Source organism: Calonectris borealis, chromosome 2 (genome assembly GCF_964195595.1).
Source record: "Calonectris borealis chromosome 2, bCalBor7.hap1.2, whole genome shotgun sequence".
NCBI classification, from domain to species: domain Eukaryota; kingdom Metazoa; phylum Chordata; class Aves; order Procellariiformes; family Procellariidae; genus Calonectris; species Calonectris borealis.
In genome coordinates, this window is record NC_134313.1 from 31,223,243 (window position 1) to 31,249,232 (window position 25,990).

General features: G+C 40.8%; 1 protein-coding gene across 8 annotated transcripts in view; it reads right to left on the minus strand.

Annotated features, from left to right (window-relative positions):
* Positions 1-25,990, minus strand: part of RALYL (RALY RNA binding protein like) — a 427,011-nt gene that overhangs the window by 68,232 nt on the left and 332,789 nt on the right. For all 8 annotated transcript variants that reach the window (XM_075141585.1, XM_075141587.1, XM_075141584.1 and 5 more), the window contains one exon: positions 23,148-23,223. In XM_075141585.1, the coding sequence (XP_074997686.1) occupies positions 23,148-23,223 (76 nt within the window). The remainder of the gene's footprint in view (positions 1-23,147; positions 23,224-25,990) is intronic.

The window sequence follows — 25,990 nt, forward strand, 5'->3', positions numbered from 1 at the left end:
CTGGATGTCTGCTGGAAATACCACACGGCAGAGAGGAAACAGTCGAGGAGGTTCCTGGAGTGTGTGGAGGATAACTTCCTGACGCATCTGGTAAGCAAGCCCACCAGGGGAGATGCCTCACTTGACCTGCTGTTCACGAACAGAGAAGGGCTGGTGGGAGATGTGGTGGTCGGAGGCCGGCTTGGGCTTAGCGACCATGAAATGGTAGAATTCTCGATACTTGGTGAAGTAAAGAGGGGGGCCAGCAAAACCGCTACCATGGACTTCCGGAGGGCGGACTTTGGCCTGCTCAGGACACTGGTCGAGAGGGTCCCTTGGGAGACAGTCCTGAAGGGCAAAGGGGTCCAGGAAGGCTGGACGTTCTTCAAGAAGGAAGTCTTAAAGGCGCAGGAGCGGGCTGTCCCCATGTGCCGCAAGAAGAACGGGCGGGGAAGGCGACCGGCCTGGCTGAACGGGGAGCTCTGGCTGGGACTCAGGAAAAAAAGGAGAGTTTATCACTTGTGGAAGAAGGGGCAGGCAACTCAAGAAGAGTACAGGGATCGAGTTAGGTCGTGCAGAGAGGAAATTAGAAAGGCAAAAGCCCGGCTAGAACTCAGTCTGGCCACTGTCGTGGGAGACAACAAAAAATGCTTTTACAAGTATGTTAATGACAAAAGGAGAGCCAAGGAGAATCTCCATGCTCTATTGGATGCGGGGGGGAACGTTGCCACCAAGGATGAGGATAAGGCTGAGGTACTCAACGCCTTCTTTGCCTCAGTCTTTAATAGTCAGAGTGGTTATCCTCAGGGTACTCAGCCCCCTGAACTGGAAGACAAGGACGACGAGCAGTATAAACCCCCCATAATTCAAGAGGAAGAAGTTCATGACCTGCTATGCCACCTGGACGCTCACAAGTCTATGGGGCCGGATGGGATCCACCCGAGGGTACTGAGGGAGCTGGCGGAGGAGCTTGCCGAGCCGCTCTCCATCATTTACCAGCAGTCCTGGTTAACTGGGGAGGTCCCGGACGACTGGAGGCTCGCCAATGTGACGCCCATCTATAAGAAGGGCTGGAAGGAGGATCCGGGGAACTACAGACCGGTCAGCCTGACCTCGGTGCCAGGGAAGATCATGGAGCAGTTCATTTTGAGGGTGCTCACGAGCCATGTCCGGGACAACCAGGGGATCAGGCCCAGCCAGCACGGGTTCATGGAAGGCAGGTCCTGCTTGACCAACCTGATCTCCTTCTATGACCAGGTGACCTGCCTAGTGGATGAGGGAAAGGCAGTGGATGTGGTCTCCCTGGACTTCAGTAAAGCCTTTGACACTGTCTGCCACGGCATTCTCCTAGAGAAGCTGGCGGCTCACGGCCTAGACAGGTACACTCTTCGCTGGGTAAAAAACTGGCTGGACGGCCGAGCCCAGAGAGTTGTGGTAAACGGAGTTAAATCCAGTTGGCGGCCGGTCACGAGCGGTGTTCCCCAGGGCTCAGTTTTGGGGCCAGTCCTGTTCAATATCTTTATCAACGATCTGGACGAGGGGATCGAGTGCTCCCTCAGTAAGTTTGCAGACGACACCAAGTTGGGTGGGAGTGTTGATCTGCTTGAGGGTAGGAAGGCTCTGCAGAGGGACCTGGACAGACTGGATTGATGGGCCGAGGCCAACTGTATGAGGTTCAACAAGGCCAAGTGTCAGGTCCTGCACTTGGGTCACAACAACCCCAGGCAACGCTACAGGCTTGGGGAAGAGTGGCTGGAAAGCTGCCCAGAGGAAAAGGACCTGGGGGTACTGGTTGACAGCCGGCTGAACATGAGCCAGCAGTGTGCCCAGGTGGCCAAGAAGGCCAATGACATCCTGGCCTGTATCAGAAATAGTGTGGCCAGCAGGAGTAGGGAGGTGATCGTGCCCCTGTACTCGGCACTGGTGAGGCCACACCTCAAATACTGTGTTCAGTTTTGGGCCCCTCACTACAAGAAGGACATGGAGGTGCTGGAGCATGTCCAGAGGAGGGCAACGAAGCTGGTGAAGGGCCTGGAGCACAAGCCTGATGAGGAGCGGCTGAGGGAACTGGGGTTGTTTAGCCTGGAGAAGAGGAGGCTGAGGGGAGACCTCATCGCGCTCTACAACTACCTGAAAGGAGGTTGTAGCGAGGTGGGTGTTGGTCTCTTCTGCCAAGTAACTAGCGATAGGACAAGAGGAAATGGCCTCAAGTTGCGCCAAGGGAGGTTTAGATTGGACATCAGGAAAAATTTCTTTACTGAAAGAGTGGTGAGGCCTTGGAACAGGCTGCCCAGGGAAGTGGTTGAGTCACCATCCCTGGAGGTATTTAAAAGACGTGTAGATGAGGCCCTTAGGGACATGGTGTGGTGGGCATGGTGTGTTGGGTTGATGGTTGGACACGATGATCTTAGAGGTCTTTTCCAACCTGTATGATTCTATGATTCTATGATTCTATGACACGCAAATGATGAAAAAGTTCTCTATTGTGCTAATTTTCACTGAGAGTACTGTCTTAGGAAGAACAGCAAATAAAAAACCTAGGTACTTAATGTCTCTTTGTAGCCTTTAAAAGAAGTGTTTCTAATAAAGCGAAGTATGTCATATTTGGAATTGAACATTTCATTTGTGATGACCCCTCCCATCCGAAACCAATTCAGTCCCACAAACAAAATATCTGAAATAGAACTGTAAACAACAGGACCATTCATAAATAGAAGGACTGTAAATGATTGGTCAATGTTTTAAGAATGAACCTTTTCTACAAGTCTTCTTTGTAGAAAAAACAAATACATTTGCAGTTACTATTCATTTAGCAAAGGTTTTGTCCAAAATCTCACAAACCAATAGACCAGTTTAGTTATTGCCATCTATCCAGAAGGGTATTTACAAAAGGTGAACTTGTCACTGTGCTTTTGAAAGGATTATATGATTTTGTCTTTAATTAAAAAATAGTGCATGTCATCTTTTTGCAAAGCATTTACTTCTTCTTTTCCAGAATCATTAGTTGAAATAACTTAGGAGCCTGTCTTCATTTACAATGTCGTCTTCTAATGTACTTTAAACCTAATTTCCTGGGGTTAGATTTCCAGCAGTGGTAAGAACAACTTTCATAAGGCTTGAGGAAAGGCCAAAATGTATCCAAAACATAGTATTTTTTCTGTTGTCCTCATGGCTATACCTTACTTTTCCATTTCTTTCTGGGATTGTGATCCACATGGAAAAAAAACAATAGAAGAGGGGATCACTGATGGACTTGCATGTACCTGGAAGCACATTGGAAGCCCAAAGCTGAGTATCCCTGTGCTCAGGGGGACACTTCTCCAGGACAGTCCCAGTACTGTCATGAATGCTTTCCCTCCCAGACTGCCATGCCGCACACCAAAACCCTCATAGCACCAAGAAAATGCTTAGCTTGGCATCCTCCGTTATTAGGCTGTACTGCCAGAGAGCAATAAAGGGCCCTTCATGTGCAGGGCTGCATCCTCCTCATGCAGGCTCTGTGCAGCCACCACGCCAGCTTCATGAACCAGCTTTTCTTGCTGTGGATCACAGCGTTACAGGAAAACCATCTTTGCAGCTTCTCTCTGGTGCATAAGGAAAAGCCCAACTAGCGTTATGGTTTTGTTTCCTGTTTTTCTGCTTAATTAAATGAGCCAGACTGGGAAGTACCCAGTGTTTGGCTTGAGAGACTAACTATAAGCAAAACAGGCAAAAATGAAAGCCTCAAAACATATTTACATACTCCATAATACAGAGACCTGGCACTATCCCGATGGATGATATTCTGGTGGATTTTACTTGCAAACAAAAAGTGTGTGATCGGATGCCCTGTGGACAAAATACTGCAATTAAAAATCTATTTGAAATCCATTCTCAAGATGGAATTCAATTTGATTTAAATAGTGCTGCCCTAAGTTTGACCCTTCTCTAGTATATTTGACTAAATGGTTTTAGATAATTTGCTGCATTACTTGAAATTAATTCAAGTGTTCCTCATAATAACGGAATACAATTATCTGTTGGCGTTTTATTTAAATTGGTAATTCAGTATATAGCAAATTAATATAAAGGTTTTAAAACTGCAACACCATATAAAATAACATCCTATATAATCTTTACTGGTGACATTCATCAATTTATATTATAAATTTTTTACCTTTCTTTTCTAGCCTGCAGTACGCCAAATTTTCCAGAGTTTTGAGGAAGTCTCACATAATTAAATATGACATCTCAGAAAGAGTAATCCTGATAAACCTTGAGAAGGGCTGTCATACACCTTCAGCAAAAATTTTAAAACACAAATTTTCTTTCTTGCAAAAATGTATTGAGCGTTGGACAGTAAACAAAGGAAATAATGTTTTAATTATATGGGAATGGTTATGAAGCTGGAGTGATCAGGATTTTTCTTTCTTTCCTGAAATGGTTTTCCCATCAGAAAATTTCAGTTTGTCAAAATGTCAAAGCAATATATCAGTTGAATAAGAGGGAGGCAGGCTTATCAGTAGCATGACTGGGACATGGCAGACTGAGGTTGTGTTTCCCTTTGAATCTGAGCTAAGATTTTCTGAAAGGTCTGACTTTCTTATCTATATATAATGGATAAGTTTTTGCAAGAGGAAGAAGGATTTTTACACTATGTAAATTGCTCAACTAAAATCAGTCACTGTAAATCAAACAGGCATAGGCAATCAATTTATACCCATTGATATGTTACAATACTGTCACACTATATGTTTAAAATAAGGACCCTAGAAATTTCCCATTTAGTATTTTACCCCTTGCAACATGTCTTGGAGAGACATTTTACAAAATTAGATTAACATAATTGTGTATTTCATTATTTTCTTTGCTGTTAAGTTTGCTTATATTAATGCCAATTATCTAAATCCCATCTTTGACACAGACTGAACATGTTCATGGACAAATTTTTCAAGGTTTGCAAACAAATGTACAAGGAAACATGACTAGAATAAGGGCATGTGAATTCCTTTTTGACTTGTAAACAAATCATTTAAGGACAGGAAGATCACAAAGTAAACTCCACTTTCCTTGCATAATTGTCCTATTAAGATTACAGGCAAGATGGCTTTTTATATCTGAGGCCTGCCCCAAGATACATAAATCAATATAATTTCTTGTTAGAGAATCCTCGCATCTCCTTCCCAAAACCTATTTACAGGACAAAGTGGATAACATTTCTAACAATATCAAGCACTGTTCACAAGCAAGTGGATTTTAGCCAAGCATTCTCCAAGGTAACTCATTGTGAATCAATATATTCTTCCTCATGGTGATCACATAATTTCATCTCTAAGGAGTAAGTAAGAAAAGCATGTGTAATTTAAGGCATTTGCTAGGGTTCTTATTCTGACTTTTTTAATATAATAAAGCTGTCTACCCTGAATCAGGGAAAGTGATGGTCAGGAACCAAATTTTTTTTAGGCACGTCATCATTTTGGGTTACAATCTTCAAATCAGAATTTCCAAGGAAGATAACCTGAGTGTGTTGCTAATGTCACACGTTTTCGTGTTTGACTGTAAAACCCATGAATAGTGACTGCAGTTTTTTGGGGGACTGGAAGAATTAATACCTCTACAGGAATCTAGAGGATTCAAGCTTTTCATTCAAGCCATGTAGGAAAGTCAGGCCAACTAAAAGGCATTTTGGACTTAAGTCACTTGATGGATTGGCTGTATAGTGTAAATGTATATTTTGTATGATTGATGTGGCTGACTTATTTACCTGTCAAGCATGTCTATCTCTTTGTGCTGCATAGCTTTAGGAACCAAAGGTTTAGCAAAAATATGTGAAGTCAAAGAATATTCAGATTTATGGCTCACCCTATTTGCCACTGAATTTAATTTTAAAATAACAACCAAAGACAACTCAAGGAACCATTAAAAAGAAACTGAGTTAGTTTGCCATTTACAGTGATCAAGCAGGGCTGCATTTTTCTCTGCGTGTTGACTTTGTGGTTTGAAGTCAACAGTCAGTAGTGATCAGAAATTTTTAAGCAGTATTGCTCACATTTTGTCAGCTAATTCCTTTACTTTTAAAGCATGTGCATTATAACTTTTGGTAACTCCCAATATTTGTATACAATACAATGCAAGCAGGCCTAATAAAAGCATGTCTTAATTTACAGAAGAAATATTATTTCATGTAACTTCCACTATCTATTGAGACTGAAATAGCCATTGCTGGTGTACACGAGCTAATCCTTCCTTCCTTCATTCCTTCCTTCCTTCCTTGCTGCACCAAACTGTGTGGTGCAGTCGACACTCTGGAGGGAAGGGATGCCATCCAGAGGGACCTTGACAGGCTTGAGAGGTGGGCCTGTGCGAACCTCATGAAGTTCAACAAGGCCAAGTGCAAAGTCCTGCACATGGGTTGGGGCAATCCCAAGCACAAATACAGGCTGGGTGGAGAAATGGATTGAGAGCAGCCCTGAGGAGAAGGACTTGGGGGTGTTGATTGATGAGAAGCTCAACATGACCTGGCAATGTGCGCTTGCAGCTCAGAAAGCCAGCCGTATCCTGGCCTGCATCAAAAGAAGCGTGACAAGCAGGTCAAGGGAGGTGATTCTGCCCCTCTACTCTGCTCTCGTGTGACCCCACCTGGAGTACTACATTCAGGTCTGGGATCCCCAACATAAGAAGAACATGGACCTATTGGAGTGAGTCCAGAGGAGGGCCATGAAGATGATCAGAGTGCTGGAGCACATCTCCTATGAAGACAGGCTGAGAGAGTTGGGGTTGTTCAGCCTGGAGAAGAGAAGGCTGTGGGGAAACCTTATAGCAGCCTTCCAGTACCTGAAGGGGGCCTACAAGAAAGCTGGAGAGGGACTTTTTACAAGGGCATGTAGTGATAGGACAAGGGGTAATGGCTTTAAGGGTTAATGGCAGGATCTGGCACTTGACCTTATTAAATCTCATGCAATTGGCCTCGGCCCATCAATCCAGCCTGTCCAGGTCCCTCTGCAGAGCCTTCCTACCCTCAAGCAGATCAACACTCCCGCCCAGCTTGGTGTCGTCTGCAAACTGACTGAGGGAGCACTCATCCAGATCATTGATAAAGATATTAAACAGGACCGTCCCCAAAACTGAGCCCTGGGGAACACCGCTTGTGACTGGCCGCCAACTGGATTTAACTCCATTCACCACAACTCTCTGGGATCGGCCGTCCAGCCAGTTTTTTACCCAGTGAAGAGTGCACCTGTCTAAGCCATGAGCTGCCAGCTTCTCTAGGAGAATGCTGTGGGAGACAGTGTCAAAGGCTTTACTGAAGTCCAGGTAGACCACATCCACAGCCTTTCCCTCATCCACGAGGCGGGTCATCTGGTCAGGAGATCAGGTTGGTCAAACAGGACCTGTCTTTCACGAACCCGTGCTGGCTGGACCTGATGTCCCGGTTGTCCCTCACGTGCCTTGTGAGGCTGCAAGATGGAGCTGCCTTTATCCTTTTCAGAGTTTTGAAGTGAAAGGAATGGAATATTTGGCTCAGCATATATATCATATGATTTTTAAGCATTTTATATGTCTGGACAACGAAAAGGTATGTGTAAAAATATCAAAGGGTTTTTTTAAAATTATTTTTTATTTTAAAAAGCCCTGCAAAAATCACTGACTATTGATAAGGTATATTTTATTTAGCCAGTTCTGCACAGTGCCTAAGCCCGTGATAGGGTAGTGCCAGGGCACTCTGTGCAGAAAACGGTTTTCAGGGAACACTTAGCATGGGGTACTGTCTGCAGTACCTCGTCAAGCTGTCTAACCTAGCATGCTGGCACTGTGCACTGAAAACCAGATGCAATATTATGGGGGTTTTCAAAGTCAGCCCAAGATAAAGCAAGGTTTGTCCCTTTTAATTTCTTCTGCCTCACTCTATAAAATAGTTTTGTTACAGATATACGTAGCATATGACCAAATTTAGCTAGTTTCCTAGCAAAATCTGAATCTTGTTACATAATTTGTAAATATCAAATTCTTGACATAAGTACAAGTTTCATGGGCCCCTAGGATTCATTTCCACATGAATTAATAGGACAGATAATCTTTAGCCATCAGTTAGCAGAGTGTGACTGAATAATCTGTCCAGAATTATCTCTAAAATCTGACAGTTGAAAACTGAATAAAAGGTAGCTTTCAATACAGGGAGGAAGTGCTTTCAAGAGACTGTCTCTTCCCTATGCTAATTTTCACAATGGCAAGAGGCTAGGATGAAACATAAATCAGCATATGAAAAAGTTGGTTTTGATATACCAGTAAAAATGTACTTTGTCATGTTGGATACTGAGAGCACGACTGTTACCACACATTGGATGGAAAGGTTTTGGGGTTGCGGTAGGAAAGGGAGGTGTGGGGAAGAACAGTAAAGGAAGTAGTACATATTGACCTGAATAATCCTCATTAATGGGTGGCCTAAATTTTAGGTAGCAAGAACAGATGAAAACACAAAAGCTCTGTCATTTGAAGATTGTATAATAATATAATAATTTCAGAGAGACAGAACTAAAAAATAGTATCATATCCCTCTAATAGAGTTTCAGTAGCTGATTATAGTTTGTACCTGACTTTACTGTATTTTCCTCTATGAATCCATAAATCCCAAAGACAACATGAATTGGATGGATTCTCGTAGCTGAGATAAATATTGGTAAGCGTGTCTGAGAAAAACTATGTTGTGACTTGGAGAGAAATTAATTCAGACTCTACATATGAACACCTTCTTAGTAGTTATGGACTACAGTTTCTTCCTACACCACCCAACAGAAGTCTCCTGAAGCCAAATGGAGTGATAAGGAAGCTAAACTGAATTTAATCTGTACATCACATCTGTATGATGCTTCCAGTCATGAAGAAATGAATACTCAGATACAAAGTGAGATTCTTGCAAGAATCAAGAATAAGAACTCATTTTCCTTCAGGTGAGAACACTCCTAACTCTGATCCCCTTCCCAAACTGAAAACATGCTCAGTTTGGTACCTTTGTTCAAGTAAGCAAAGGAAAGAAACTGGAGAATGAAAGAAACTCCATGCCACTGCTGTCAATTTTAATTTGCTTTTTCTTGTGATATGCTAAGAGTTGCTAAATTTTGCAAAAATTTATGCTCCCAATAAAAGAAAGAATTTTGAAAAAAATATAGTGGTGTACTTAACTATCTACCTTAAAGTCCTCTTTCTGACAGCTTTAATCATTCTTTGCATGAAGCTGATGTCACCTGACCCTCTTCTGCTCTAAATCAGAGTAAGAACATTCAGGTCAATATGTACTGGTCTAAAAACGTCTAGAATGAGTTCATCAGGGTGGGCTGAACAAAACATGTTGACTGATCTAATGCACACAATCAATACTACTTTATTGCATGGCTGGCTATTTGTAGTCAGAAAGAGATGAAGGTTAATGCAGGCATTGCTTTTGAGGATCCCAAGGGTAGAGGCTTAATCTCCTTTTCCCTCAATGACACTACTAACACTTAAAAGTAGTTATAGGAGGGGCACTTCTCTGACAGTGTATGATTCATGTTTGTCATGCTGTTTCCTAGAATAATCTCACTCTTGCAACACTGAAAAATACAACATAGGTTTTTATGCCAATAGATATTATAAATTGCTCATTCCTCAGGACTCATCATAAATTCACACAAGTTTATGAATACATTTGTTACTTTTCAGTAAAATAGCCAGTGGTTTTGCCAGAATTTTTTGGAATACCAGCAACATAATCTACCAAAAAGGCATGCAATTTGTAACCTATTATTTAAAAAATAAAATTCCATTTGACATTATGAACCAAGAGTGCTATCTAAGTATCGGTCCTGGCAGGCTGGTTAACATATTTTCAGACAGTATATTCCAAGATTAGCAGAATTCACCAAGAAATAAACTTGTGGGGTAATTTCATTGTCAATAATTCACTGCATATTAATATGTTGCTATTGTCCCTCTGTGCTGCACACAGCATAGCCTTCTGTGCTATTTGTAATCTTACTTAACAATCCATTTTCTCTTAAACTAAGTATACTTTAAATCTCTTTTTCCGATGTTATCATAAGACTTTGAAATATATAACAAGTTGCAGCCTTTCATTTATCCAGCCTTCCTTACTTATTCACAAAATACTAAATCTATAATCCAGCATCATATTTCTATTGTTGTTTGTAAGTCACCTAAGCTGTGCCCTTGCAGTACATCAGCAGCTCGCAGACTGAAGTACAGTCTTCTATACACTTAGAGGTGTTACATTATGTGAGAACCAATGCCTATTTATGAGCTCACAAAGTGGTGCTCTGAAGCACAGTCTTCCCCTGCATCTCTGATTACTGCTGCAATTAAGGGTTTACTAAATTCCTGAAAATGAAGAACCCCGCTGTTCATTTGCCTTGTTAGGACAGGCCCTTCTCTGTTCTGTGTCATGAACCCTATGTCCTTACTGTTAAGGCCTCTATAAAGTTAATAAGCCAGTTACCAAACAACAGTGATTGCAAACCTGGATAGTGTTTCTATGATGCCTGCTTCACTATTCAAATGTGGAAAAATGACCATGGCATCTGTTTCTGACTTTTTTTAATATGTTGTAGGTACTATCCTTTTTCTTTTTAAGCTAACAGAAGCACAGCTGAGTATCTACAGAAGACATCACCTTTCTGCTAGAATACACTGAATCTAAATTCTGATTATTTCTTAAATCAAATGTAAGAAGCCATGCAGGAATAAAGGGTGGAAATCTCACATGTAATAGCTGATAGCAACAAGGCTCAGACTGTCAAGATTTAAACTGAATGAACGAGTAAAAGTACTATTCCTGTTTGCCTGCAGGCAAAACCATCAGTGCTCTGGATCTTTTTGGAATTTACTTTTTGAATTATAAACCAAAGCTTTTTCATTTGTATTAGCAGCACAAATTCTTGGATAAGAAAGGAGTCATAATAATTTCAATGCCATCATAAGGTTGTGAATATGTTTTCTGTTCCACCGTGGTATAAATCAGGATTAAAAACCATGAGAAAAATAAGATGGTTTTACAGTTCGTTACTTTACCTGTAGTATATTGCTTCAGGTTTCATAGGAGATGAAAAAAAGTGAGAAAGAAGATTAGACACCAGGAAAATAAAAAGCAATAATAAGAGAACAGGCTATTCTTTCCCAAACTTCCTAATCTCTGAGCATGAGTGTGATTATGGTGTCTGGGCTTTTGTGGAGGAAAACAACATCAGTCATGTGATACCATATATAATCTTCTGCAAGAGGAAAAGTACCGAGCTAGGAAAAGGGATGCAGCTCCTCTGCAGATGTGTAAATTGGTGTCACTGGCTTCCTCTTAACAAAGAAAAAAAATAAACTGAGGAAAGACTGTGGAAGTCTAAAGAATAACTTGAGGGGAGATGGGAAGAAAGGCAAGTGCTAGTCTTTCAGTCTATGCAGGACATACTTCAAAATGGATCTAGAGTCAAGACCATAGTTTAAAAACTCTGGTGAAGGTGAATACAAACAAACATGAGAAGAATGTAAGATTTAGGATATACTGATAATCTGAGAAGGAATATCTGGCCTAGTCATTAGAGATAGGTTCTAAAAGGGAGTTAGCTGTGTTTTTAAAATAGTGAAGGGGAAGATTTAAAAATAAAAAAGAAAAAAAGACAGATTTGTTGTCCTAATTGTTATTGGAGTTACCACACAGATTAGGAATGATATGACTGAATGAACAAATCAAGATGACAAGTGTATTTGATATATTTTGGTCTTTTGAACTTTTTCCCTACCTGTGATTTGTCTCCAGAAGCAAAGGTTTTCCTGGGTGTTACTAAGGAGCTGAGACCCACCCTCATTTTCCCCTCTCTAAACTTATCAGGTGCTGCACATTCATACTCTGGATCATGTGAAAGGGCAAACATGTCCTTGGCTGGCTCTCCCAACCCCTCTGAGCACATGGATTTGTTCTTTAAACATCTCTGGGACCAAATTGATTGCAGTTACACTGACATAATTCAGAAACGCAGAGCTGCATGTGTTGCCTTCCATCAGCAGATCTCTTTCTTATGATATTAGTTATTTGACACAGGGCTTTTTGCTCGGAAGAAAATAAACAAAAATTCTGACCAAACTGAATCACTGGATATGCTATAGCTTTGTATCTGTGTCTTTTAACATTTTTAATTTAATTGAGAATGCTACTTACGTTCTCGACACAAGCAAAATTTGCACTGTTTTTTGTGAATTTTAAGTGAGTATTTCAGACTGATCATTTTTTTCTGTACAGTAATGACTGCTTCAAATGTGGTCACTGAGAACGTTCTTTGATGAATGAATGTAAATAATACTCTACTGGACTTAAAATTATCTCCATTTAAACATGCCTAGAAATGTTTTATGGAAGCTAGATCTTTTGTCAGGAGAAGAGCTGTAGAGCAACACTCATCTTAGATTCATTCCATTGCACTGAAATAAAATAGCTTAGTTCATGAAGGAAGGTAATCAAAGGCATCAAGAAGATACATTACTGTAAAAAGTAAGCACTTTGATTCAAAAGAAATATCACACTGTATAATCTTAATATGATGTATTCATCGAAAGATTATGTTTCATAAGCATTTTTTTTTTATTCAGTATGTAGAAAAAAGTAAGAAAGAGGCATAATCACAATTTAATGTAAATGTAAACTATCAGAAAATAATTAATCAGGTTTATTTTCTGTTATCTGGACTGTGTCTTTAGGCTCCTGTAGGCCAATGATAAAAATGGACACACAAATGCGTTAAGAAAAAGAAGGGATAAAGAAGCATGTTGTTGGAAATCTAGGACAATATTCAATCAAGAAAGATCTTTATACCTGCAGTTATTTTTATTATATGCCAGTAGGTTAAAGAATATTGCTAATACACTGCCAATGGAACACTACAGCAGCAATTATGCAAAATACTGCAGTATTCAAATAGAATAGTAATGCTTGTTTGGCACAGAGTTTATGTTATGCTTTCAAATGGGAGGAATGATCTCAAGAAGCCTCCTACCCTGGAAGAAGAAGCGATCACGTTGCCCATTACTGTGCTTTTCACACTTTCTCCTGAAATGAAGGGTGCCCAGGAGTGCTCAGAAAAACAACTCAAAATAATGGATGGGTCTGAGGACTGAGAGGCAAATCAGACCAACCAAATTCTATAAATGATATCTTAAAATAAATCTGAGAAACAGAGAGGAAGTAGAGAAGGACTGTAAGCAATTTTTTAAGCCTCTGCTGTAAAATAAAACCGTAAAACCAACGGAAATGCAAGATGTGTAACATAATCCAATCAGTTTTGTGATGGAGATTATAAACGTAAAATGTACTGAGGAAACTGGTAAAGTATTTTTGTCAAAGAAAAATAAAAATTTTATATAAAAAGATAATCATGCCCTGTAAATAAAAGAGCATCTCTTTCCAGTATATTAGTATTAGACTTTTAAATAAAATAGTTTCCTCCAGAGGCCATGGGAATTACGAAATTATAAAGTAAAGGCTGTTTAATATGGCTAATTAGCAGCATGCTAAATCAAGCATGCTGAATATACAGTTCAATTACATTACATGGAGAAGTGGTTGGGAATGGGAAATGACTGTGGTATCTAATACCACCCAGGGAGTGCTGAACATAAGCCTGAAACTTCAGAGACCAGCGTGGAAAGAACTTGTCCTCAAGGGAAGCCTTTGCCAGGGCCACCGTGTGCTATAGATGGGCAGTGCTGCAGGAACTCAACCACCACTGGCTGGAGATCTGGCCAGCCAAGGCAACATGGCGAGAGACGATTTCACTCAGTATTTCCTGGTCTTGTTAATCCATCCACTAAATCCATCCTGATAATGGTCTCACTCCAGGACGTGCCTCAGCTTGGTGGATCCCAGGCCAGGAGGCTTCACGCCTAGCCAGCAATGGGAATACTGGCAGGAGAGGGGCTTGAATAACTCCTCACTGGGCCTCCAAGATGTGGCACTGGGGCAAGGCCAGTTTTGTGTATTGTGGCCTTAGGAGGAAGCTTGGAGTTTGGCAAGGGTGAAAATAACTCACATGGCGAGGGTTAGTCTTAGCTAAATTGGTCTTGGAAATGTTTATAGGTCAACTACAATATTAAATTGTGTAGAGCAAAGAGAGTGACTAGATACCCCAGCAGGGCTGAGTAACTTGCCTTCCCAGTTTAATTCCAAATCCTAGTCCCCTGCTTTCCTACATTATACAAATATTAGTTCACTCCTAGAGGGTTCGTCTTTGGTAAACAAACTAGTTTTCTCATAAAGCAGACTCAGATGTGATCTGGGACAGTTTGCTTCCAACTCCCTCCCACTTGTACCACTGCACTGGTTTTGGCTCCCCATGCCCTGCGCGGTCTCCAGGAGGTCCTCCCCAGCACCTCACACAGCAGGGCCTGCAGTAGCTGCGCTCATTTTCATGCCACTAAAAATCCCACCATTCTGCTAGCCCGTAGCACAGTCTCTTTGTTATTTCAAGACACTCAGAAATTCATTCTTCTCGAATCCATCTTTGTTACCACTAGAGGGGTGCCAGAGAAGACTTTGAGCAGACCCCCATGCTGATAGCCGTAAGAGGGGACATGGTGAGTCCATCTTGAGGCAAACCACAGGCAGTGTGTGCATGGTCGCTCTGCTCCGCCTGGCCTGGGGCTCGGGCCCACTCCTGGAGCAACTGGGGATGGAGCCATTAGCAACCTCCGGAGTTAAGAACTAAAAAAGAGTCTCGTCCTGTTTTAATAACCCCAGCAAAGACCTCCGAAATGGAGAAAAAGCTTTCAGACCATGTATTTAACACCTCATATAACATGGTGGTGGACTGAAATGAACAATAAATAGTTAAAATATTTTATGATGTAGAGAAACACAATGCCGATCCACCAGAGTATTTGCGGTTGATTCTACTTTGGTATGTTGGGCATAAACCCAGAGGAAAAAAACAGTAAATGGACTTTCATATGCTGACACAGAACTGCTTTAGTGAAATACTGATCAAAACACCACTAAATTAAAAAGACAAAGTGTGATCCTTTATTTTACCACAACAATGCTCCCAAAGAGTGCTTTAACACATTTGTGTCAGCACCTTTAATCTTCACCTTGTGTTTCAAAGATATGAAGATTAGCTAGTAAAATTAACTTCTGCTTGAGGCTAGACCCAAATAACAATATGTAAAATAATGTCAGGCATTTGGTTTTCTGCAGAACTGCTGTGCTAAAAAAGGAAATTCACAACAATTTTGAACCTTCTGGGATTTAAGTCCCCCCTCACATACTGAACAGCAATGCAAATCAGGAGGAATGCTGCTGGAGCTAACAGTTATGTTAGATTAAGCTGATTCCTGAGCACTACCCTAAGCATATCTGTAGTTGTTCCATGAGTATGCTTAAAGTTAATAATGTGTTTAGCAGCTTCCTGAAGCAAAGCCTAAATCTTTCTGTTCTCCAAGTATTTTTAAGGCCTAATCCAAAATGGAGGTTATTTTATTATGGATTGAGTGGCCTTTCAATGACATTGACCTGCTCCCACAGCACTCTAACTCTGTCCCTGCACTCCTACACAATGTCTCTATATACCTCCCAGGCCACCTGTTGCTACTTCCACCTTTTTATGCCTCTTTTTTATGTTTTAATTTTTTCAGGATCTCCTTGTTCATCTGTGCAGGCCACCTGCTACCTTTGCTTGATTTCTTGTTCATAAGGATGAACTGTTCTTGAACTTGAAGGACGTGATCCTTGGAAATCAGCTAGCTCTCCTGGCCCCCTCTTCTCTCTGGGACAGTGTCCCATGGGATTATTCCAAGCACTGCAAGTCTGCTCTCCAACAGTTAAGGGTTGTGATCAATGGGATCTTCAGCTGGCAGGAATTAGGGTATTAAATTACGTTTAAGAGAGAAGGAGAAGAAGAAGAAGAAGAAGAAGAAGAAGAAGAAGAAGAAGAAGAAGAAGAAGAAGAAGAAGAAGAAATGGAAGTAAATTCTAGTCCAGTGAATGGGAGAACCTTTTGCTGACTTCATTAGCTCTATGATGCCTTTTAAATTCTCTGTATCACTTTTAATTTAATTTTTTTCTGTGAACTGTACCAGGAATGCTAGCATAAAAAAGATGTGAAAAGAAGAGGTGTGAGTGGAATAATAAACTGGAGAACAAAGGAGAGTCTGGATATGTGAATGACTGCATGTATAAGTCAAAGAAGAATTGATATATGCTTATCTGTCTTGCTCTAGTTATTCCTATAGCTGAAAAAAAAATGTGTCTCACATTTAGTCTCATGTTAAATTTCACATACATGAGATTAAATGAGATTATTTCCACAGATTATAACACTATAAAGGTTAAAAAAAAGAATGTAGATCCTGAACTGAGATATGACCAAGTATTCTTATACCATTCCAGGCAAAAATGGATCTAATGACTTGGACACATAAGCAAATTACATGGGTATAACACATAGAATCATAGAATCATACAGGTTGGAAAAGACCTCTAAGATCATCGAGTCCAACCGTCAACGCAACACCACCATGCCCACCACACCATGTCCCTAAGCGCCTCATCTACACGTCTTTTAAATACTTCCAGGGATGGTGACTCAACCACTTCCCTGGGCAGCCTGTTCCAAGGCCTCACCACTCTTTCAGTAAAGAAATTTTTCCTGATGTCCAATCTAAACCTCCCTTGGCGCAACTTGAGGCCATTTCCTCTTGTCCTATCACGAGTTACTTGGGAGAAGAGACCAACACCCACCTCACTACAACCTCCTTTCAGGTAGTTGTAGAGCGCGATGAGGTCTCCCCTCAGCCTCCTCTTCTCCAGGCTAAACAACCCCAGTTCCCTCAGCCGCTCCTCATCAGGCTTGTGCTCCAGGCCCTTCACCAGCTTCGTTGCCCTCCTCTGGACACGCTCCAGCACCTCCATGTCCTTCTTGTAGTGAGGGGCCCAAAACTGAACACAGTATTCGAGGTGCGGCCTCACCAGTGCCGAGTACAGGGGCATGATCACCTCCCTACTCCTGCTGGCCACACTATTTCTGATACAGGCCAGGATGTCATTGGCCTTCTTGGCCACCTGGGCACACTGCTGGCTCATGTTCAGCCGGCTGTCAACCAGCACCCCCAGGTCCTTTTCCTCCGGGCAGCTTTCCAGCCACTTTTCTCCAAGCCTGTAGCGTTGCCTGGGGTTGTTGTGACCCAAGTGCAGGACCTGACACTTGGCCTTGTTGAACCTCATACAGTTGGCCTCAGCCCATCGATCCAGCCTGTCCAGGTCCCTCTGCAGAGCCTTCCTACCCTCAAGCAGATCAACACTCCTGCCCAACTTGGTGTCGTCTGCAAACTTACTGAGGGAGCACTCAATCCCCTCATCCAGATCATTGATAAAGATATTGAACAGGACCGGCCCCAAAACTGAGCCCTGGGGAACACCGCTCGTGACTGGCCGCCAATTGGATTTAACTCCATTCACCACAACTCTCTGGGCTCGGCCGTCTATCCAGTTTTTTATCCAGCGAAGAGTGTACCTGTCTAAGTTGCGAGCCGCAACAGTGTCAAAGGCTTTACTGAAGTCCAGGGAGACCACATCCACTGCCTTTCCCTCATCCACTAGGCAGGTCACCTGGTCATAGAAGGAGATCAGGTTGGTCAAGCAGGACCTGCCTTCCATGAACCCGTGCTGGCTGGGCCTGATCCCCTGGTTGTCCCGGACATGGCTCGTGAGCACCCTCAAAACGAACCGTTCCATAATCTTCCCTGGCACCGAGGTCAGGCTGACCGGCCTGTAGTTCCCTGGATCCTCCTTCTGCCCCTTCTTGTAGATGGGCGTCACATTGGCAAGCCTCCAGTCGTCCGGGACCTCCCCAATTAACCAGGACTGCTGGTAAATGATGGAGAGTGGCTTGGCAAGCTCCTCCGCCAGCTCCCTCAGTACCCTCGGGTGGATCCCATCTGGCCCCATAGACTTGTGAGCGTCCAGGTGGCGTAGCAGGTCATTAACTTCTTCCTCTTGGATTATGGGGGGTTTATCCTGCTTGCCGTCCCTGTCTTCCAGCTCAGGGGGCTGAGTACCCTGAGGATAACCGCTCTGACTATTAAAGACTGAGGCAAAGAAGGCGTTGAGTACCTCAGCCTTATCCTCGTCCTTGGTGGCAACGTTCCCCCCCGCATCCAATAGAGCATGGAGATTCTCCTTGGCTCTCCTTTTGTCATTAATATACTTGTAAAAGCATTTTTTGTTGTCTCTCACGACAGTGGCCAGGTTGAGTTCTAGCTGAGCTTTTGCCTTTCTAATTTCTACTCTGCACGACCTAACGAGATCCCTGTACTCTTCTTGAGTTGCCTGCCCCTTCTTCCACAAGTGATAAACTCTCCTTTTTTTCCTGAGTCCCAGCCAGAGCTCCCCGTTCAGCCAGCCGGACGTCTTCCCCACCCGTTCTTCTTATGGCACACAGGGACAGCCCACTGATGTGCCTTTAAGACTTCCTTCCTGAAGAACATCCAGCCTTCCTGGACCCCTTTGCCCTTCAGGACTGTCTTCCAAGGGACCCTCTCGACCAGTGTCCTGAGCAGGCCAAAGTCCACCCTCCGGAAGTCCATGGTAGCGGTTTTGCTGGCCCTCCTCCTTACTTCACTAAGTGTTGAGTATTCTGTCATTTCATGGTCGCTAAGCCCAAGCCGGCCTCCGACAACCACATCTCCCACCAGTCCTTCTCTGTGAACAGCAGGTCAAGCGAGGCACCTCCCCTAGTGGGCTCGCTTACCAGCTGCGTCAGGAAGTTATCCTCCACACACTCCAGGAACCTCCTTGATTGTTTCCTCTCTGCCGTGTTGTATTTCCAGCAGACATCCGGAAGGTTGAAGTCCCCCACGAGAACAAGGGCTAGCGACAGTGAGACTTCTGCATGCCTCTGGTAGAATATTTCATCATAGGACATCGGTTGCTCTGTATTAATTACTCATGCATATCCAGCTATAAGTGTGATGCAGGTTTCTCTTCAGAGATGCAGAGTACTTTGAACAAGTTTGAAGCCTCAAGCACTTCACAATAAATGAAATTATGCAACCCTGTGCAGCACTCCTACTTGTTTATCTTAAAACTGTTCTTAAATGTGTCTCAAATTTCCAAAAATACTCTTTAAAAATCTGTAACAAAAGAGACTGAACAAACAATAGTTGTTATCCTTAATACAACGTTGTCCACAGTCACTGTTTTTCCATTGGATATCTACCTTAAGACACTTTCTTCTAGCCAAGTTTCCTGAACATGCGTATGAAAACACTATATGTGGTAACTGTCAAGGCTTGTTTAAATGACCATATAGCATCTCTACTGTTTCCTCTTTATCCACTAAACTGGCTATCTTGTCAGAGAAGGAAATTATATTGCTTCAACATAATTTGCTCCCGATAATTCTATGATGGATTTTTTTTACCATCTTATTATCATCTAGGTGTTGATAAATTGATTGTTTAACAATTTGTTCCAGTACATTTCTGGGAATCAAAGCTGGGCTGACCTGATAATTTTCTGGGTCCTCCTTTTCTTAAAAATAGGTATAATGCCTGCCCATGCCCACTGGTTTTCTGCCTTACATGACCTCCATAAGTTTTTGCAAACAATCACTAACAGTCCACACACAGATTCAGCTAGTCCTTTAAACACTCTAGGGTGAATCTCATCATACCATTTCAATTGAATTCACTTATTCAAACACTGGTTAGCCAATTCTTTTATTCCATACCCTCTGGTTAAAATTGATTTTCTTAAATAGCTGGTCAACTAACCTCTTTCGCTAAAGCAAAAGAAGCCTTTTCTGTATCATCTACTATCTGCTGTCCTTTCCCGCTAAGTAGCAGCAGTATAAAAAAGCAGAGGAAGTTACTCTAATGACAATCTTTTTGTTGCCTTTTATACTGTTGTGTGCCTTAGCCTTTCTGATGTCCTATTAGATGACTCTGCTGTTCTTTTCTACTCACTTCCAGTCATGGGGTTTTGATTCCACACTTTGTATGATTCCTTTTCACTTTTCAGGATGTTAAAGAAACTTGCTACTGCCATATTATTCCTTTATTCTACTACTTCTGCTTCAGGAGAATTTTCTGTTCTACCTTAAGCACAGTTGCTGCAAGATATTCTGCACTCCTTTTGTCCCTAAAATTTCTTTCCAAGAGATCCTACTTAACAGTTCTCTGAGCTCATTGAAGTCTGTCCTTTCTGAAATTCATTATCCTATTTCTACTGCTCTCAGTCCTCCCTTTTCACAGTGAATATTTTGTGATAAATAAATTTTTAACTAATGCCTCTCTTAGTCAAAATCAAATCTAAAGTAACCACTTCCCTCTTAACTTTCTCCATCTTGTGGGTTGACCCTGGCAAGCAGCTAAGCACCCACACAGTCACTATCTCACTCCCCTACTGTTGTCCCCCATTGGGATGAAGGAGACAATAGGAAGAGCAAAAGTGAAAAACCCTTATGGGTTGAGATAAATGAGGTTTAAGAAGGGAAGGAAGGAGGGAAAAAAACAAGTGATGCAAAGGCAATTACTTTCCACCTCCCACAAGCAGCCCAGGCAGTCTCCAGTAGCAACAGCTACTTTGGAAGGAAAAAACTCACTTTTTATTTCTGAGCATGATATTATATGATATAGAATATCGCTTTGGCCAGTTTGGGTCAGCTGTCTCAGCTGTATTGCCCACCCCCAGCCTATTCATTGGGAAGGCAGAATAGGAAAAAGAGAAAGCCTTGGGGCTGTGCAAACACTGTTCAGCAACAGCCAAAACATTGGTGTGTTTCAGTAACAAATCCAAAACACAGCACCATATGAGATCCTACGAAGAAAGTTAACTCCATCCCAGCCAGACCCAGTACAATGTTTTGAAATAAGTAAATGTTCTCAACATTGTCAAGAACTTCATAAGCCATTGATCTCCTCACATACCAATATGCTAACAGATACTGAGATAATGAAAGTTCTCCATTACCATCGGATGAAGGCTTCTGTTAGTTGTTCAAAAAAGATTCTCATAATCTTCTAGAAAAATAGTCTGTATAGATCAATGAAAGGACAAAATCTAAAATCTTTTTTCTCTTTAAAGTTCCCTCAGAACTTTCCACAGGTCTCTCTCCTATCCCTGTCTTGTCTGTAGAACAAGTATTTATGAGAAATGATTCAGACGCTCAGAGGTGGAAGTGCATATAAATGCCAGAAACCACAGAACATTTTCAAAAATCTTTTGAAATACTGACACAGGAACACAGTAGACCATGTCTACCAGTAACACCTAGAGAGTTTAACAGCTTGCAGTTGAAAACAGGGGTTCTCTTCTCCAAAAGCAATATGCAGCAAAGGGCAACTATATGATAAAACTTCGCATTATTATTAGGTGGCACACAGGCTCAGATCTAAAATGCTCCTGCCTGTCTCATTCTGAGATTCCACCCTTGAGTTTCCATCTGAAGCTTTCAGATCAGACCAGGCTTGAAAAAGTCCTGCTCAAGTGTCTCTGATTTCAGCACTGAGCTGTTCTCAGAGCCAGTCTATCTGCATTTCAGCCACAGTGCAAATCAGTCCCAAGTCCTTTCATGGATCTGGAGCATAAATTCTGTAGTACTTTTATGAGAAATGAGCTTTATTGAGCAGAAATGCATGTGTGCATGTCTGTCTGTCAATCCCCCTAACAATCTGGAAAGCTTCAGTAAGCTTAATTGATTTGGAAAAAAAGGTGGGGGTTTCTTCAGTTTTGTACAAGCTGCATGAAAAAAGGCACCTGGGAATAGGAGAAAGGCACTATCAATGCCCTCCTGAACACCTGAGGAATAAGTCCAGTCTTGTTAGAAGTTGGTTCTCACCCTTGACACACAAATCAATGAGAAAGCAGTTCTGTTGCTCTGAAATTATTAGTTATTTCACTGAACACTGCAAATAAAGAAGTCACAAGAACGAGGCCATAGCCAAGCAAAAAAGCATAAGATTAAAAATTGAAATAGCAGTCAATTTAAAAAAAAGAACAAAAAAAAATATTGGTTGTAGTACTAGAAGTGGAAACACTTCTAGTGTTAATAAACACTTCACTAATCACCACACCAGTCTTTTTGTCAGTAGGTTTAATAAATGACAGATTTATAATTTTTTTTGTGTACTTCATTATAATTTTGTTAAATATTACACTTTTATATGGGTATAAAGTCTGCTTCTCTTCTTCTGCACTTCCATTTTCACTTCCGAAAAAGAAAAAAGGAGGTATGGAGGGAAAATTAAATTACCAGTGCCTAAACATATAAATAAACATCTTTTTAATGCAACCCATATTTAAACTCAAAGCTTGAATTCCAGACTGAACACTTGGATGGGGTCTTATAGAATCTAACATTCACCAAGCACAACCCCAGTGCCTTTAGCATCCCTGGATCAAAACCTGTGCAAGGTGATTGAGTTCTGCTACTTCATCCTAAAGGAGTGTCACTGTCAAACATCTTTTCAAATAGCTTTTTAGTATAGCAAGACTTTATGTGTAATACTTCTTATGGTTTACAGCTGCAGTCCTTTCCTTTGCATTGTTCTTGCCTTGGCAAATAACATCCATGATGTGAATACTGAGAAGGCAGAGACCAGATTTTTGGCCTCAGTAAAACATAAGGTATTTTCACTAAAAAATAAAATTCTGGTCTGGCTGATTTAGTTTTACCTATTCTTTTGAATGCCTGTATTATCATTTAAATATCCTGAGTGTTTTATTTTTTACAGCAAACAGAAACTCTGGTGTTTGTTTCCAACTAAAAGAGGGGTATTATGTGCATATTGTGTTCATTGCATTTAAGTATCAGCCAGGAATTTTGTTTGCTGGGCTTTCTCCTAGTTGGCATAAGTTAGTTTTTTAAGGCATCATATGGACAGACTTTATCTTTGGAAATTAGAACATTTTGCTCTGGAGTGAGTCAACAGATACATGTAGTGTCAGACACTACAATACTGGCTCTTTCACTCACATTCAAAACCTTTCGATGTGTCCAGGGGCTTGATTATATTTCATACAAACATCAAAGTGTGAATGGAAAAACATGTTTTTGTCTCGTTCATGGGCTGCACAGTGACATCGGTAGGTACATTTCAGGTTACCATAATTTTTCTAATAAAAATTGAATTGTAGTAAGTTAAGATGAAATCTCACTTACCTGTAAAGTGCTGAAAGTGGCCGCTTATTGCCAGGTTTTGGTCTGTATGGTTTTGGTTCTCCTGCCATGTTGATATCTGAAAGCAAACATTTGATATTAGTAAGCCAAACATCTGGAAGTTAGAGTGACTTTACAAGGGCACCTTCAAGACACCGAAAATGAGTAACAGACAGTGAAAATGGACAGCATACCTAAAACACCTATTTAGTTTCTACCACTGCTGAATTGATGTTATAAAATTTTCCTAAAAATTCTTACTGTAATGAATGAGGATTTTAGGAAAAAAAGTCAGTTATTGGTAACTGACATTTTTTGAACATACATGAGTTTCCACTCAGGAGGCTGAAGACAATAATATATTTCTATTAGAGAAGGAGACTTGAATGGTAACTTAGATGTAGAGACAAACTATGAACACAGGTCAAATTCTGTTGTGGAGGGCTATAATAGCTCTGAAGAGTTCCCATTTAGGATCTAGAGAAATGCACACTGATCTTTAACTGCCACTTCACTATCCGCTCAAAAAGAGAGTTTTCAAAAGCAAATGACAGTGTCTATTTCCTACTTCAAATATATCTTTTTTTTGTTGTTGTTCTAAGTATAAAAACACACTGGCTTTAAATATTGTATGGAGAAAGAAAAAATCTGTTTTTGCACATCCTTTATCTTAGGCAGGTGCTTATAATTCTCAACAACACTAGAAATCTTGTGCACACTTTTTAAAAGTTCACTTACATTATGCCTGTGTATTTATCCTTGAAATTTAAAAATATTTGAAGCTTATATAGACATTAGTCATGCTAGTTCTCAAATTACTCTCTTCTTTTAAATCATACTCAAAGACATATCGGGAAATTCATGTCCACCATTTTGATTGCTTGTAACAGTTACCCGTGGAGAAAGAAGCACAGATCCTTCTGTGGAGAATACTTTGCTCGAGCTTAGGAAGCTGTCTGTATAAACACAAACCTATATTAAAAAGCTCCCGCCCTCCGACTGAATGCTGCAAAGGCGACATTACAACAAATCACATGGATAAAGTAAAACTTCTGATTAGGAAACAAATTCCTTGGCATCTGAGTGATCCTGCAGCTAAATGCCTCCTCAGTGTCACTAATATACAAAAGAGTAACAATCAATTAACAAAATCATCAGAGTTATTTCAGTGTAAAATCGCTGTGACAGAACAGCGTATCCCATTTACCGAGGAATCACCTAGTGATCAAGACTTTCAAGGAAGCACATGTTCTTGGTCAAGTCTATGTTTAACCTGAAATTGAGTGTAGTGGATGGAAAAGAGAAGTAGAAAGCTGAGGTGCAGAATGAGGAAGCATCACTGCCCAGCGCAGTGATGCTAAAAGCCCAGACATTTTTATTTAAGCTATTATTGACCTCAAAAGCTGCAGTAAAAGCCTGAGGCTTACTCACTGGATACTTTTATTTCAAAAAAAGTGGAAAAAATAGTCCATCTGACTTTTTTTAACAATCAGAAACATTAAAATTTTGTGTCCCTCAGATTTTCTGATGGAAAATATTTTTCGATTGGAAATTTCATGCTTCAAATATTTAAAAGAATTTTAAACATATTTTCTATTTAAATTTGATATTTTGAGCTAAAACAACATTTATTTAAAAATATAAAAGGTCCTGAAATGAAAAGTTTTTGTATATTTCATATAAAATATACTTTTTGGTAAAATTTTCTCCATCTAAAACATTTTGGAATTAAATCTGATTGTAGTTCCTTTTGTAGGAGCTGTATTATTCTTAAATCATATTTTTCCATAAAATATTAAATTTCTTGTTTTATTTATCTCTCTGAAGTTGGATGAATATTGCAGACAGTTTTCATACCTCCTTGAAATGCTTTCCTGCCCTTAATTTTAAGCAAGTGCTTTATTAAATATATATTAATTTTCCTCTTCCATGATTGTTAAAAATTCAGCTACAATTCCCTTATTTAAAGAAATATAAATTCTACTAATGTTGACCCACAAAGTAAACGTCAAGTATTTCTGAAAGCCACTGAGGAATTTTGATGGTTGTGCTGCATTTCCATTGGCTCCTGGAAATAACAGAATTGGAACAAAATTTTTATCCTGTGACCTTTATGACAATTAGACCTTTCCACACTATTTTTAATATGTCAGCTTTAAGGTCATTGGCTGTATTGACTTTCACCATCTCCTACTACAACTAGGTCAGATTTTAGGAAAAAAAGTAGAATTATAATCTGTTCTTGGGAAATACCTGAGGTTGTGTGATTCATCTTCACATATTTTTCGTGTCTCTCATCTGCTTCTCTTTCTGAGCTACAGCCCAAGTCACTATTCTTAGGTGTATGAACATTAAAGGACTTTAAAAACTTTTTCACATCATTCTGGTACAGATCAATACTATCTTGATGATTATTCTTGTAGACCTACATTTGCAGCTCTACAACACCCACTTTTAGGAAAGACGAGTAGCATAGAAGACTAAGGGCTGTTTATGTGTTCCCTTTATTTTAATCAAATACTGTCAGAAAGGTAACACTGTAAGAAAACACAGCTGTAAAGTTGTTCAGAATCAATTAAGAATTCCTTGCGCTTAAGCCTCTAAATATACTAGCAGAAAACAGTGAACTATGTTATACGGACAGTAATAGCCAGAATTTTTAACACAGGAAATAGTTCATAGAAAAGCTGTGCACATGGGCCTTTTCTGTTAATATGAAGGTGATTGAATATCTCTGCAACTCCCTAAGCACTTTGTGGTAAGTTAAGAATGGATGTAGGAAATGGTTTGAAAAGTTAGAACAGATTTTCACCCCATTATTTTTCAGCACTATCTACTCCAACCTC